At 43.3% G+C, this 15,677-nt stretch overlaps 1 protein-coding gene and 2 long non-coding RNA genes across 4 annotated transcripts in view; 2 read left to right on the top strand and 1 right to left on the bottom strand.

The window, feature by feature from the left end:
• Positions 1–520: 520 nt before the first annotated feature.
• Positions 521–15,677, bottom strand: part of RNF150 (ring finger protein 150) — a 143,268-nt gene continuing 128,111 nt past the window's right edge. For both annotated transcript variants that reach the window (XM_084516864.1, XM_084516863.1), the window contains one exon: positions 521–8,604. In XM_084516864.1, the coding sequence (XP_084372990.1) occupies positions 8,486–8,604 (119 nt within the window). In that variant the 3' untranslated portion in view covers positions 521–8,485. The remainder of the gene's footprint in view (positions 8,605–15,677) is intronic.
• LOC311435642 lies at positions 2,318–15,316 on the top strand. Its single transcript, XR_014692299.1, has 2 exons — positions 2,318–2,486; positions 14,890–15,316. It is a non-coding gene; the product is annotated as an uncharacterized lncRNA (long non-coding RNA).
• On the top strand, positions 8,613–11,669 carry LOC311435641. The gene is made up of 3 exons (XR_014692298.1): positions 8,613–9,638; positions 10,662–10,753; positions 10,839–11,669. It is a non-coding gene; the product is annotated as an uncharacterized lncRNA (long non-coding RNA).

Raw genomic sequence — 15,677 nt, forward strand, 5'->3', positions numbered from 1 at the left:
AACTCGCTCCGCTGCCTGCCGAGGGAACCGGGCCTGCTCCCTCCTGTGGCCGCCCGGCAAGTACGTGTTCATAGGGAGAAAAGCACAGACCGGGATCCTGGGCTGGGGATACCTCAAATTGCCCTCCGCTCCCAGCCCAGGGGCACCTTTGGGGACGAGTGGGACAGGGAAGAGCAGCCGGACGACTCCTTGCTCGGGCGGTTCAATGCTTTCTGTGGCACGGCAGAGCCGTCGCACCTTAAAGCTATTTTAGCACATGCTGCCCAGGGCCAAGGGTGACCCCAGCTCTTCCTCCAGGATGCGGAGGTGCTCACCTCCCGCACAGCCACCGCTTTCTGACCAAAAGCAGCTGAAGGACGGGGAGAGCAAGGGCAGCAGCTGCAGCTGGAGGCCAGGCTGCAGCTCGGGTCCCTCCTTTGCATCGGTGCCAAAGGCAGCAGCAGCCATGTTCAGTGAGAAACAATCAGCGACTTTGACGCATCAGGAAATGCCAGCTTTACTGTCTGTTAGAAAATACGTATGACACAGTAATCAGATTCGTTTTATTAAAAAACTTGCAATAAAATTCCTCAGAATTCACAATCTTAACTTTGATAGTTGCAATATTTTACTAGTACATAATAACACAGTCTCACATATTTACATTATAATCTTCTATATAACAAAAATAGCCGTGTTGTACTACTGAATAACGCTTCAAATATTAGCCTTAACATTTTGGTACTTCCCCCAGCTGAGTCACTGTCCATGCTCTTTAGCATTTACAGTATATAACAAAGCAAGATGAAAAAAAAAAGTGTGTGCCCCATGATTTCAGGCAAATCCCTTTAAGGTGGTAGCTCTCTGACTCCCACATTTTTCAAGAGATAAAGTGCATTGAAAGGGAAGATGTACACATTACAAAGTATCAGCAAAGAGTTAAACTATATGTGCAATGCTGTACAGAAAGTAATGCTAGAAAAAAAGGCTTGCTTCACAAACTGCTACTGCTCTGTTTTGGCAGCAAATTCACAGGTAGCAGGGAAAAAAAGCTAAGGAAAAGAACTGCCTATGCAAATGCTACAGTATGATTTTGCCCTGGTCTTTCTCTAGGTGTTTCCTACACCAAAGTGTAGCAACCTGAAGAAAGGAACTTTATTTTATTCGTGGAGCTGAAGGGTAGTTCCCACCGTCACAAACAGCACAACACTGTCAGGCTACAGAAAGCGCCGGCAGTACCAGCAAGAGCTTCAGCCAAGAACAGGCCCCGGTCCTGACGGACCTGCAGACAACAGAAGATGCAGCGTGCCAGTGAGTTCACACGTGTGTATGTGTGCATGTATGCAACAACCCTGCCACATCCCCCCAGCTTCATCGGGCTGCCAGCCCCACTGGGCAGGGACAGGGCTGAAGCAGAGCCGCTCCTGGTGTCCACAGCTGGACCAACAGCAGCCTGGGAGAATTTCACTGATACAGAACATTGTTTCCTAACTGGAAATTATTTTGGTAAGCTGTATGCTGATGCATATGGCATTTATTTTGTTCTTTTTTTTTTTTTTTTCCTTCCCTTTTTAATATTGGCATTTGCTGGTATGGCTGTGCAGTGTGTGAGAGAAGACATTGTTGGAAAAACTTTGGAGCCATCACTGGAAAACAATATTTCTGGTATGTTCATGAACTGTGTACAAATGGGACATTGTATTTTATTTTATTATTTTTTTTGGTTTGCTTATAAACTACTCTAAATAAAAATAATTCTCTTCTGGAAATGGATGGAATGTATATTTGGACAAGTACAAAACCATTTTAAATGCTCGCTAAATACAAGGAACATCTTGCTATAAAAATAACAGACCCTCCCACCCCCTGTCCCCTCTTTACATTTCTAGTTACAAAATGGTACAGTCATTTCAGGTTCCTAAACATGAAACAAGAAGTGATGGTGGTATTACGTACATACAAAACATTTAGATATTGACATCTATAATAACCGTATACATTCAGAGCAACCAAGCGCCTTGATCTTGTTATTTTTAACACTAAACAGGACTGAAAAATCAGGAAATAAAAAGGGAAAATGCTGTTTCTTCTTTTTGTCTTTTTTTTTTTTTTTTTTGGCATTCACTCCAGAAAGAACAAACTTCCACCAATTCACAATTAAAATAGTTGGGAGGGGCAAGATTAATTTCAGATGGAAAACTCATCCGTTGACTTTCCATTCAAACTCCACAACGCCTTTCATTCCTCTCATCTCCTCTGTTTCTCTCTTTGAAATACAGCTTGTGCTCAGAAAGCTTTTATTTATTAATTTTAATTTTTATTTTTTTTTTCTCCACAGAACAGAAGTGCCAGGGAAGATAAAGCGCTGGGAGCTGCTCCTGCCTGGTGGGTGGCAGCTGCGCAGCAGAGGGCACCCTTGGCCCTCGCTCGGTGCCCCCAGCTGCTGCACCCGCAGTCAAAAGCCCACCTGGCTCCTCTGCCAGCTGCGGAGCTATCAATTAGTTCAGGTAAGGGCTTATCTGAAGGAAAGGACTGCTTGTCTTCGATCAATTGTCCCTATTCAAAAAGTCTGCTAAAACACCTCCACCTTCATTTTCCCTTTCCCCTAAAATATTTCCTTATGTTGGTGTTTGCTGCTGCTTGAACTGAATTGATTTCTATCTGTCAGACCGGTTGCCCCATATATGCTCAAACACTGCATCTGTAAACCAAACGAGCCTGTTTGCACTCAGTGCTCCTCAGTGAAGCAGCAGCCCTGCTTACGAAGTGGTTGGGTTCCTCTGAATCTGCCCGAAGCCCAGGGCCTGCCTCTTCCTCAGCCCCCACGCTGAGCCGTACTGCAGGACATTTATCCGTGAGCCCTTCTACGCTACCAGGGTGATGCACGGGGCGCACCCGAAGGCGCTGATCCTCTGCACTGCGGCTGCCTCCCTCCGGCTGGGCGCTACACGAGGTCAGTGTGAAGTTACCAGAGAGGTGCGAGGGTAGGATCTGCAGAGCCTTAGTTTGATCCCACTGTTTCCCTTCCCTGCAGCCAAGGCTCACGTTAGCGCAATCCTTCGTGCCTGGGGCTGGCAAGGAACAGGCTGGTTTTCTCTGCCGCTTCAGTCCTGCAAAACGAATGCATCACAAGAGCAAACCAAGTCCTCCTGCTTCTGTTTGGACTCGTCCTGGCCCACAGCTTTAGCAGACAAGTAACTTTCAACCTACAACTGGGCTCTACAAGAACAATGGGTTAAAAACCAAAAATCTCCATTATTGCTAGTGAATTAGAAGGCCATAAATGACTATCAGTTTTCTTGGTTTGCACAGACTGTAAACTCGCACTCCTGGCTTATTTCACACTCTATGCTCATCAGCTTTCTATGGACAATGACCAGGAAGGAACAAGCCTCTTACAAACACAACCTGGGAGCTGCCCGCTGCCCAGGCTGAAAGGCATCTCCTGCTGCTGAACATAACCTGTGTCGTTGTTTCAGTACAGACCAATCATCAGAACAAGGGCTTGCAGCCTAGAGATTATCCATGAAGGCTCGTGCCCTCATCTTTGCCCATTAAGCACTGAATCCCCTCAAGGGGCTGCAGCATACATTCAAAGGAAAAAGTTTGTAAGGCAAAAAAATGGAAAATTCATATGATGACTGCACTCCAGGTTTAACCAGAATGGGAAATGTAACATGTTTTACAGAAAATCTGTCACTGTGTACTGATGACTAAAAGCACGTAGAGGTGTTAAGTGATCTGCAGATACCTGCCATGGCAATTCTTCTGTATGCAAACATCTTCTGAGCTCAACATTTTTCAAGTTGGACAAGTGTTTCTTTTTATTTAGCAAAGGGGAAAAGAGGGTGGATTAACAGGTGCAACAACAAAGACTTCGGATCACAAAATGCATATTCCTTGTGAAACATTGAATTCTGAGCTAGATCTGTCTCCAGTGCTTGGGTTCATTTTGTTAACAAAGTAAGGAGGTATCACAAACTGGGCATTCAACAAGAGACAAAGTATGGACTTTCTTGCAACAGCATTCTCTGGATCTGACCCAGACATCACTAAATTAAAGCAGTGAGATCCTAGGGACCTCTCATAGGTTCATACGATCTCAGTATTTTTTTTCAAGTTACTTCTATAAAGCCTTTTTCTTTATTGCCTGCTTCTCTCACATATGGAAACACTCTAAAAATGGCAGCAGCTTCTGTTTTCACTACAATGCAGTTTCCATAGCTGTATCAATGTACTTGTATATGTGTATGTGGAATCTTAATTCTATAGACTGCTTAAAGAACAAACTGCACGCTACCATTGTCCCTGTCCTGTTTTTGAGGCTTTGATGCAGTTGGGAAAAAAACAAACCTCAAACTCTCAGCAAGTGCCAGACCTGTGCCTGCAGCAGAATGGGTGAGCTGAGGAAGGGAAGCAGCAGAGCTGGTGCCTTGCACATCCACACGCACACGAGGTTGGTTTTGAGCACAAAACTCTGCCCATGCAACTTTTTACATCTTCTACCTATTGAACGGGCCTTTGGGAAAGCAGTTCAATGAAACCCATGAAAACCAAAGGGAACTCAGGCTCTGCCTGTCCAGCTTTCCTCCTGCAACCCAGCCAGAGTGAAGACAAGCTGGCGCTTTTTCCGCACTGTGCTCACCAACGGGAAATAAGAGAAAAGAGCCTCAGGTGACAGGAACAGGAAGAGTTTACAGAGACACACAATGAGCCTAGTGACAAGAACATTTCTCAGAGCTGTGCTTCCTTCTGGCCACCAGCCCCATGCAGGAAGCGTCCCCCATCCCAGCTGTGCTGTCCGGGCAGCGGCTGCTGCAGCAAAGCCATCCACATCACGGCACGAGTGTGCAGAATTATGCACCTGAACATTTTTTTTTTTTTTTTCGCCCTCCTGGCTGCATGCTAAAGGCTGCTCTCTGTTCTGAGCAGGCAGGGCTGTGCCCACAGCATCTGAATCCCACCTATTTAATGCCAGAGCCCTGGTGTGGCGGGCAGCAGTACAGAGGAATCACAAAACGTTCAGGAAGGGACCAATCGTGCCCAAACCTGCTGATGAGGAGATTTAGTTTTACCCTAAGAGGAATCACAGGGGAAGGATTCACATAGGCAAAACTGCATGGGCATGAGGGTCTGCAGAGTTAAGGCTTTCGCATGTGTTACAAACATACCTCTGGGGTCTTAATATTCATGAAGCACCTCAAATTGCCAAGGCATTTCACAGGTTATGTATACAAAGGACATTTGAGCCAGGACCTGCCTTAGGAAAACATTTCCATTTGACCCAGTCTTAAATATGCTATAGAAGACCTGTTGAAAATAACGTGATTTCAGAGCAAGTCCAACATTAGCCTTAAGTGCTTTTCTGAACAAGGACGGATTAAAACATTTACTTAAGTGCTTTCCTAAGTTCTGCCCTCAGCGCTGTGTAACCTGGCCTTGCACTTGTTATCACATAACAGCACTCACAGCTACACAACACCTGAGGAGAGAGACAGAAACATCTTTCCTGAGCAAAACTGCAGAATTTGGAAAACAAAAGCTGAAAGTCTCCTGACCCAGATTTGCTAGGATGACTCTTCTGAAAGACCATAATATGGTGGTGCACAAAATCATCTCACCCAGCCTAGCACTCCGTCCCTGGCCAGCCTTGGCCCCTTAAGGACCAGGTCTAGGATGGGATACTTACAGCAACAGCATGCAGAGTGTGATCGCTCCCCAAAACCCCTTCCCAGCTTCTAGAGATATGGGGAGGGTCGTAGTTACAGTCTGTGTGCTGTCCTGTTGCGCACAGCTCCCTTTAAGGATTTTGCCTGCAAACGACCCACTTCAGCATCACCTCCTGCCTTGCTTTTTTTTTTTTTGCTTTGTTTTTTTTTTTTTTTTTTTCCCTCCAGTCTCTTGTGCAAACGCAGACCTCGCTTGCTCTGCTGTGCTGTGGGGGACTCCGTCAGTTTGTCCATTAAGTTAATTCAGCTTGTAAAACAAAATGAAGACTTTGTGACAGGTCCTCTGCAACCCAAATGATTCAGCCAGGAGTTCTGTTTGCGTGCTGGGTGCCGCGGGCGGATGTTAGAGGATCACTGACAACTTGGACATCGTGTTCGTGATGTTCCTGTGACATGTAGCACCCAGGCTCCAGCGCTAGGGAAGAAACTGTGCCGGTGTGTGTTCTTTCCGTAGGGAGCCCTGACTGGGTATATAACCAGCTTCTCTTTCCCCTGAAGTCACTCGCAATGAATTTCCCTCCTATGTGGAGGGCCAGTATGAGGTATAAGCACCACTTAAATCCTACTTCAGCATTACTTCCAGAGCTTAAGTGGAGCTGATGTGATCGGTACCTTGTCTGAACTCTTGTGAAGGGGTAAATTTCAGCATTGGTTCCCCTGACAGTGTGGGCCTTTCCCAGAGTGGCAGGGAACAGAGGAGGTATTAAAGAATAAGGAAAATGTGATAACAGAACCACAACTATTGGCGAGAGTGACTCAGCCGCGCCCTCCGGAACAGTCTCTAACTTCCTTTTTACAACAGATTTCCAGCTGCTTGCATCTCTTTAATTAAAAAGAGATGTTCTTTTGAATGGCATATAAAAATGTAACAGCACATGTCTGGATCATGGTTTTGAAGCCTCAAACATACCCCACAATTTAGGGACTAAGAACATCACAAAAAACAAGCTATAAAATGAACTGAACCAAAAGTATGGAGGATAATTCTTCCTTCTTCCTGTAATAAAAATGCAAGTTGTCCAAAATGTTGGGATGGTTCTAACTGCATTTGTTCCTGAATAAGCTCTGATAAAATGAATTTTGGGTGGGAGCTGTTTTCCACAGCTAATGAATAAATCCACAAGGAAGATTAAATATAGCAAGAACGCTAACAGTTGCGTTTTGAGATGCTGCTGTGACTCAAGCGAAGATGTTTGACCTCTCCATGAAATTTCGATATAAGACAAATCATTGATTCTGCTGACCTACTCGGGAGCCAGTAATGTGATTCAAATCATCTGACTATCAACAGAAAGCATTTACTCTTGTAAAACAGTTAGCTAAGAGTGCTTTTTCACAGTTGAATATTTTGAAAAATGAAATCATAGGTTGAACAAGTAAAAAAAAGCTTTTTTTCCTGGAAAGCATAATTCAGTATGGACTAATAATAATCACAGATCATTATTATTTAGACATTTTGATTTGCGTTACTTCTCCTTATTTACAAATTCCTTCCTCCCTACCCAAAATGTTTTGGTATACATACTTATATAAATTGCAAGTATTCTGTTATGCTTGCAGCAATGTTAACAGGGACTCTGGACGGCAATGAACCACCTGAACTCTTGTGTTGGGTAACAAGCAGGCAAAAGCTGCAGTTAAAAAAAAAAAAAAAAAAAAAAAGGAGAAACGCAGAAAGAAAAAAACAAAACCAAAAACAAAGCGGTAAGTAAACATTTCATCCAGCTGCCTCCTGCTTCATCAACAACTTCTGACACTGATATCAGCATCTCCAGACCCCTTCTAAGAACATTTTTTTTGTCTGCATAATGCACAGCTGTTAACAAGCACCCTCTGGAAATCCCTCAGACACTCTTCCATCTGATCTACTGGTCAGATCTGGTCTGCAAAATTAAGCAAAGATGCGATGCTACACTAGATCTTTTCCTGCTGTAGCCCTGTAACTTGAAGGAAGGCTGTCAATGTACTGACCGCTACTGGTAGTATACATCTAGCATAGGGTGAAGCTTAATGCTTTTCTTTCCTTCCCTCCACACTGCACCATACTTGTCTCAAATAGAGCTCTATGTAAAAGTCAACATAATGCTGTTTTAAACCAAATCTCTGCAATCTTTGTTATTTCAGAGCTCTCTTACAGATAAAGGCCTTCAGAATACACAGTTTCAAAGGCTCCACTTAATGAAAGCAGGCTTCACATTATTACAGGGTGCTGGTGCACCATCCTTCTGAAGCCCTGTGTACTTCATGAAGAAGCAACAGGCAATGTCACGTCCTGGAGTTGGATCACGAAGTGACCAGTGAACAGGAATTCAGGTTTCTGGATTGAACTCTTGAAAAAGCTGGGCGTCAGTCAACAAAAACGGGTGTGTCTATCCATAACAAACTATAAACAAACAAATGTAACAAACGTACGTCTTTTCCCCCCCGAAAAAAAAAGGAAACAAAAACCCGAGCGAACAAGTGTAGAAAACACTCAAGCTGTCATTTCAGTTGCGTATTTATGAGCCATGAAGAGTTACATGACTGCTCTCAAGCACGTGGGTAAACTGGAAGTGTTCATCTCCCATGTGAACAAACCAAACGTATGTAAGATGACGGAACTGCATCCAGGCAGACACAACTGTTGCTATTGCTTTTCGTGACCATCTCAGAATGGAGTGTGCAGGAGTGACAGTGCTCTGGAGGCATGTGCATGACTGGTCCAAATCCTAGGAAGCTGACTCGGTCCCTCCCTGTGACCCTCCCCTGTAGTTTAGTGTCGGAGCTCTGTTTGTTTTTCAAGACTTCACCTCTTCGCAGTCTTGATCAGTAGAAAGCTCCACATCGGAGAGTCCAACCTCCATTGCCATAATCAGTGAAATATCTGAATCACTGCTGACTGCTGGCTCCTGTTCATCTGTGAGGGTAGAAAAGACAGGAAAAAGGCATTATGTTCGCATCTTGCTTACATGTCAAAGGATTACCATTTTTCAGGTTTGCAGATAGGACCCAAAGGCAGATCCAGGTTTCTCCACAGCTGAGGTTGTGTTCAGTTTCCAAACTTTGCTCTTACTCAATATCTAAAACATTTCAAAAACATCACAAATTTGACCCCATCTGTAGAGAGAAACATGATGACAAGGAGCCTGGATGAGTAGTACTTTCTGCCCTTCCTCATCCTCCCAGGGCTCTCCGTTCAGGCCTTTCATCCCCATGACCTTCCTCTCACACACCTGCACACTTCCCTCACCTTCTTCCCCCTCCCCGACCTGCCATCATCCTACCCTCTCCCCCAGAGGCAACAAGGTAAGGACAAAGTCATGGGCACAGTGGAATGGGTTGGTCATCAGGAAAATTTCTAATCAGAAAAAAATCTGCCCAGACCCTCACTAGGTGATAAATTATGTTCTCAGAGGCTTTCACAAGGTTGCTAGGCAAATTGCTGGAAGGACCAACATGGGGATCATTAGTTCTGTCCCAGCACATGAGACCAGGCCACCTCTGATGCCTTCTCTCTCATTTTCAGGCCCCTTTTCTGCCCACCCTCTGCTTTGATTTCCAGGCACCTTGCAGGTTCCTGATCCAGTCCAAACGGACCTACCTTAATCCGCCATGATCCCAAATACAGAAAGAATCAGATTATTGACTTTTGTGAAACTGAAAATCCCATCAAAACTACAAGTGTGGGAGGAATAACTTATTTTTGTTTTGATCCTGCAGCGCTTACTCTGTATGTATTTAGTAGCAGATAAAAGCAACAGATTTTAAAGGACTAAAAGCTAATTTTATTTCAAGAACACTCAAGAGAAGCAGAGTGCATTGGATCTCTGGGGAGATTTTCAAAGGCACAAAAATCACCTGGGTGGCTGAGTCCCTGAGAGAAGAAGTTGATGGTTTCTGTGTTCAAGCGGTTTAATTACAACGATGGTACTTACACCGTAACAATACAAGGTATTAAAATCTGTGGCAGTTTTTCCTTTGCATATTTATTTTTCAGACAATAGAAGCAGAGCTTGACTGATGCTAAAAAGTCTAGAAGTTGAATATCTAAAAAATAACAAATATGAAAGATTACAGGGAAGCCAGGAAAACAATAACTCCTCACAGTTTATGTATTTACTTGAAGTTAAGTGAGCACAATTAGTCTTCTCTCAAGAGCTACATGATTTTTAAGTCAGTTCCAGAGAAAAAGCATTTATTTATTTGTGCTGTGATTAGACCTCATGTTCTGGAGAGAAAGCTTCAGTGAGGTCTGCATTATTTAAACTGAAAGAACCAGCGTGTTCCTTTAGAACCCTCCCCATTTTTCACCCTGGATTATTTTTATACTTTCTTGATTGCAAGATAAATAATTAATACACACAGCCTCTCTATAACTGTGCACTTTTTCCCCCATCAATATGGCAGTAGCAAAACGCTTCAAGGCATTGCTTCAGACTATAAATATTTCTCCTGGGGGTGGAGTAGGTCCTTACAAACAATGGTACGTCACGCAGACCTCAGTGGGCTCCAATGACATGGAACCGTTGGGTGAACTGCTAGACCCAAGAGTGCAGAAGTGCAACACCACAGCCTAGAGCACCGAGTGCAGTGGTCACAGCTCCCTGAGCCAGAACCATCTGGTTCCAGACCACTGGAACCAGCGGTGATGAACTGGAATTTGTCAGTATAACTAATACAATTCTTAAAAAACAATGACAATAGTGGTTTAAATGTTGACCCAAGAGAAAGTTGACATTCTCCTGACAGCGTCCCCAAGGCATGGCAATGTTAAATAGCTGCTCAGAGTGTTTAGAGAGAAAGGTGATTCTCATCTGAATGAGAGCTGTGCAGGAAAGAATGGGCTGAATGGTGGGAGCGAGCCACGTGCATGCTGAATGGGCAGTCCGAGTGGCCAACACCAAGTGTCAGAGAGCCAAGGGAGAAGTGTTTGTGGTGCTGAAATGTTATTACAAGATCTGCCATTCCTTCCAGGGCTGCACAGCAGAAAAAGATCTCAACTGCCTTCAAAATGGACAGAACAAAGCAGATCTACAGCTTGCCTACCAACTTTCTAACCCACCTACGTACAGAAGCACAAGCTTTTCAAAATAGCAAACTTGAATTTTACATTAAAAACTTTATATAATTACAGCAATTCTTCCTTCTTAGTCCTACAGGCTCTGCAGTTTATTTTCTTTGTGACTGAAGTGCAGGTCAGTAAGAAAAACGAACAAAGGATCCTAAAAATGTCCATGTGCTGGCATTGCTTCTCCAGTTCTGCAGAAGCGCCCAGAAATGTGGACGCTCCATCTCCCTCGCTTGCTAACAGTACAGTTGTTCAACATCCTAAAGCTGCAGCCCGCTGCTTCAGCAGAGCGAGGAGAAAAACTTGGACATCACCACTCCTCACTCCTTTCCCTTCTGCAGAATCAACGCTGACATTTCTTTGGCAGATGCAGGCAAGACAAGGAAATTAATGCATCCCTCAGCATTACGTGCTCGGTCCTGTAAATAGAGTCCTACTACTGACCGCAACACGCACATGATGGATCTCAGGGAGGCTGCTGGGATCTTTGGGTGCAGATCTGGCTGCAAGTCTTCAAACTGCTCTGCTCTGCCTCCCCCACACAGCACAGGCTTTCTAGACCGGTGAGAGGGTTTTTGTTGGCCAGCTGCTCAGTAACGTGAGCCAGCACAGTTAGGGACCTTTGTTAAAGGTAAGCAAACTGCAAGTGCCAGGAGCTTGGCCTGCATTTTGCATCCCTGGCTTTTAGCTCCCATTTACATTGACAAAGCTTACACAGTCGCACAGCTTCTCCAGAGCATGCCTGCCTCACTGTTGAGAACTTTTATCACATTTTTACTAGTTTTGTAAAATTTATTGTCTGTCTTAGAGCTCTGAAGTAAGGTGAGGATCTCAACTTTTTCAGTGAAGGTCTCAGCTTTCACTTAAAAATAAATAAATCTTGAGAAGCAAAAAGGAATTTATTTATTTATTTTTTAATTCCAAATATTTACACATTTTTATTTTGTATCACTTGTGATTTTGGATGTTTAATATTGACAGCCCTGCCTAATAACAAATACTATATAATACTTCCACCGTGTTTTATAGCATTTCATGCCACAGGCATAAAGCCTTTTGCTTAATGAAGCAAAAGGCACATCTCAATCTGCTTCTCAGCCTGAGTGCTAGCGCCTACAGCCAGCAACTGTAGACCTCCCTGCCACATTCCTCTCGTGTCAGCGAAACGCAATACACCACAGCATGCTGCCTACTTCCAGACAGACTTTTTCCACTTACTTACATTCCTTGACACACATTCATTTGAGAGAGGCACAATAAAGCAAACTCTTTCTCTAGTCAGTATTACTTCAAACTTATTTTTGCTAACACGGGAAGAATGTTACCCCATGGATGTGGAACTGCCCTATGCAACAGTAGTAAAGCCTCACTTGCTGCAAAGTTCATTAAGGAATGTTTTTATTGGAGTATAACTGCAATCGAACAAGGATGAAAATAGCTAATTACCCGGGTGCTTTAAAACAGTAAGACTTCACACTAGTGATGGTTATCTACTGCTGCTGCTACTCCTAACGCTGAGTAAGTGTGTAGCTGTCACAGACTAATGAATATGCCAAAAGAAAAAAGTTAGGCTGTAGTTTCTAAGGATTTGACACTGTTTGCAAGAGTCTTGGGAAGGACTTAAGCATTCAGCACTGAGTGAAAAGTGCATTTACAAAAATGCCACATGCTGCACGTAAACATACAGGCATTAGCACAAACCGAGATGTAATTGTAATGACCTAAGCAAGGATGAGGAGTAAAACTGTGGTGGGTTTTGCACTCACTGAGGCCTCACTCCTGCTCCCCACTGCGCTCCTTCCAAAGAGGCTGCATCTGACTGCACTCTGACATCCCTAGGACATGGGCTGTGCAGTGGGGCTCTCCTAAAATTGCTCTTCCTTGCCCCAGATGCTGAGATTCCCTACATGCTCACAGGGCTGGTAAAGCTGCAGAACCCGCTGGCTGGGCTGAGAGGTCTGCAATCAATCTGCATCCAGGAAATCGACAGAAAAAAAAATACAATAAAATGTTATTCAGCTAAAGCTGCTCAGCATTGAATGCTTGTAAGGTTTGCCTAAGATGACAGACTTCTTTCCTCCTCTAGACCTCCAGGTAGCTCTCTGCTATTACATCCTTTGGGGAGTAAGGGAAGTATTGATTATTACATGTCAAATGAGAGCTGTCACCAAATGTGTAATTCATCTACTGAAAGTGTAACTAAAGGCAGCAATCTCCTATTCTTGTGGATTAAAAACATGAGCCACAGCAATGAACTATTCAGATGGGAGTCAGCCTCCCTTCCCTCATCTATTATCAGCGCTCCGTGAACTAATTCAGCATACTAAGAGCTCAGTCTTGCGCTGCATGCAATTAAACCACTGCACAGAGCGGTGCAGCTGCTAATGATTTTCTTCATCTTATGTCAGGAACCAGAGAGCACGAAAAAGCTGCTATCGTGCTACTGACTGAGGTGTAACCTATTTGCCTATCTTTAAAGCTCAGCATTTAGCTCAGTCTTATTTCTCCCCAGACCTTCCATTCCTGACAGTAGATGCCCAGCTTTGAGGAGAAATGAACAATTATTGATTTCTTCATCTAATTAAATACTTTGAAAAAAATATATTATTAGTTATTACCTCATCTCTAGGTGGCTGAAATTGCAGAACAGACAATGGGACTCCAAAACCTGGTTCTGACAATAAATATACGGCAAAAAATTGGCTTTATTTCATTACTCATTTCACACTTTCACTACTGTGAAATATATCCAATTTCATACCACTTCATCTTCTGAAGGTAGAACCAAGCCAATTCACACAATCTTGGGTGACAGGTATGCCCTCAGGTATAGAAAAATATCTAAAATTTACGTGGTGGCATAAACCTTATCCTAGTCTGGTGCTCGCTTCTATTAAAAAAACATTGTCCCCAGTCAGATGTGTCTCGAAGCATTTTGCTCCAGAAGAAAACAGGAATGTGACCATCAGCTGGAGCTCTGAGGACACGAGAAGAAAATACATCCAGGGTCAGTAGAGGCATCGATAAGGGACCTTTACAAAAACAGATTCTGGTCAGGACAACGCCACAGTGACCTGCCAAGGCAAGCAGTGTTTTTCAGACTTTGCTTCCAGTGTAACAACCCGAACACGCTATCCATCACATTTGAGTTATGACAGGAGAGAGGAGACATTTCTAGAGCCCTCATTTTTCTTTGCCCAAGCACGCACTTCACTATTACAGAGCTTATTGCTCCCCCTCAGTGCGACCTTGCCACAGCATCGCTTTGCTGCTTATGATCCACAAGAAAAAGAGCACGGTCCTATTAAGTTAGCACCTCAAATGGCAACTAGTTCCACAACAGTACCAATCATACTTCTTTTATTGCTACAACCGTCTTCTGTAAAAACACTATTGATTCTTAAAATTATTCTCGAATTAATCATCCAACACTTTTTATTGGATCATTTTATAAAATAAGTGCCAAATTCCTTCCATATCATCCTGATAATCATAACACTTTAGATCAGGCCATAACAGCACCAACAAAACAACTGAAATAAAAGGCACTAAAAATGCCTATAAAATCTCTAATGCAAAAGAAGCAGTGGGAATATGTTTGAGTGGAGAGGGTTATAAAAAACCTGTTACTAACACGGTTCTTTTGTACACAGAGGCTAATAAAATGGATGAAGAAGTCTGGCTGGCTGCAGCTGAGAACATAGTCCTGGGGAAGTGTTTTATTGGTTTTCCCTAGCACTGCAGACAAACTTATCTGCACAGCAAGGGGAAAAGTACTTGAGCATAGTAAGTCTTCTTGGAAGAAAAGGTTAGAGTCTGTTCCACAGACAACAAGCCAGAGCTCTGTGACTGTACTAATGGCAACATTGCTTCATCCTGAGGATAATGCAGACAGCATCTGAAGAACATTGCAAAGACTATCCAAACATCAGCACACCAGAAAGAACCAAACGCTGTGACCTGGCAAGATTCAGTAAGAAATCGTTTCAAGAATGTGTTTAACTGGATCTAAGCAGCTGAGGGCCTTCATAGGTGGGCCTGGACATGACATAAAACACAAATATCATTTGCAAAGCCAACTTGTGTTGTGTTAATGAGTGAAAGGGTAACAAGCTTTCTTTAATCTTTCCATAGGAGATACTTCTTTGGAGAAAATACAGCATCTTTTCATGGAAAACAGCCAAAGATGCAGTTCCTCATCTTCAAACACCCTGTGGTATGAAGGGGTAGCATCGCCATCATTCTAGAAATGAGCTACTGAGAGGGAGAAGCGTCACCGTTCAAAGTATTCACCAACTCTGGGTGCCCAAACGAAACATGCTACAACTGATTTTCAGCTACAGCATTAACCTGCACATTGTATGCCCCAGGCATATCTTCTGCGACCTTCAGGTACAGCTGTAAGTACTCAGCACTTCTGGAAATCATATCCAGGTATCTCAAGTCAAGCATCAAAACAAACAAAAAAAGGTGGGCGGCACGTTATTAGTAATGTAACCAATTTTCTGAAGCCTAAATTTGGAACATGTTATACTTTGGCAATAAACTTTAATACCAGTTACCTGAGGAGACATCTTGTGTGTTGGCAAGACCAGGAAACTCACTTTAATAAACAGCATGGAAAGTATCACCACCCAAATGTTCTATCCAAAAAGGGCAAATAAATAAATAAATAAATACAGATGATATAAAACACATGGAACAGATAGCAAACACATTTGCTTCCTAGCTCAGCAAACAGGGCAGAACATATACCAGATGTTATTGCATGGTGACACTTGGACCTGATAGGCTGGAAAATACATATTTTTTTCATTTTATAAATGTATATACATTTTAATGAGCACATACTACCTCTCTGGAATTTTGTCTGTGAATCAATATACAAGTCTTTGAAATTCACAGCACATAGTAAAATCATT

This window comes from Aythya ferina, assembly GCF_964211825.1.
Source record: "Aythya ferina genome assembly, chromosome: 4".
Classification (NCBI taxonomy): Eukaryota; Metazoa; Chordata; class Aves; order Anseriformes; family Anatidae; genus Aythya; species Aythya ferina.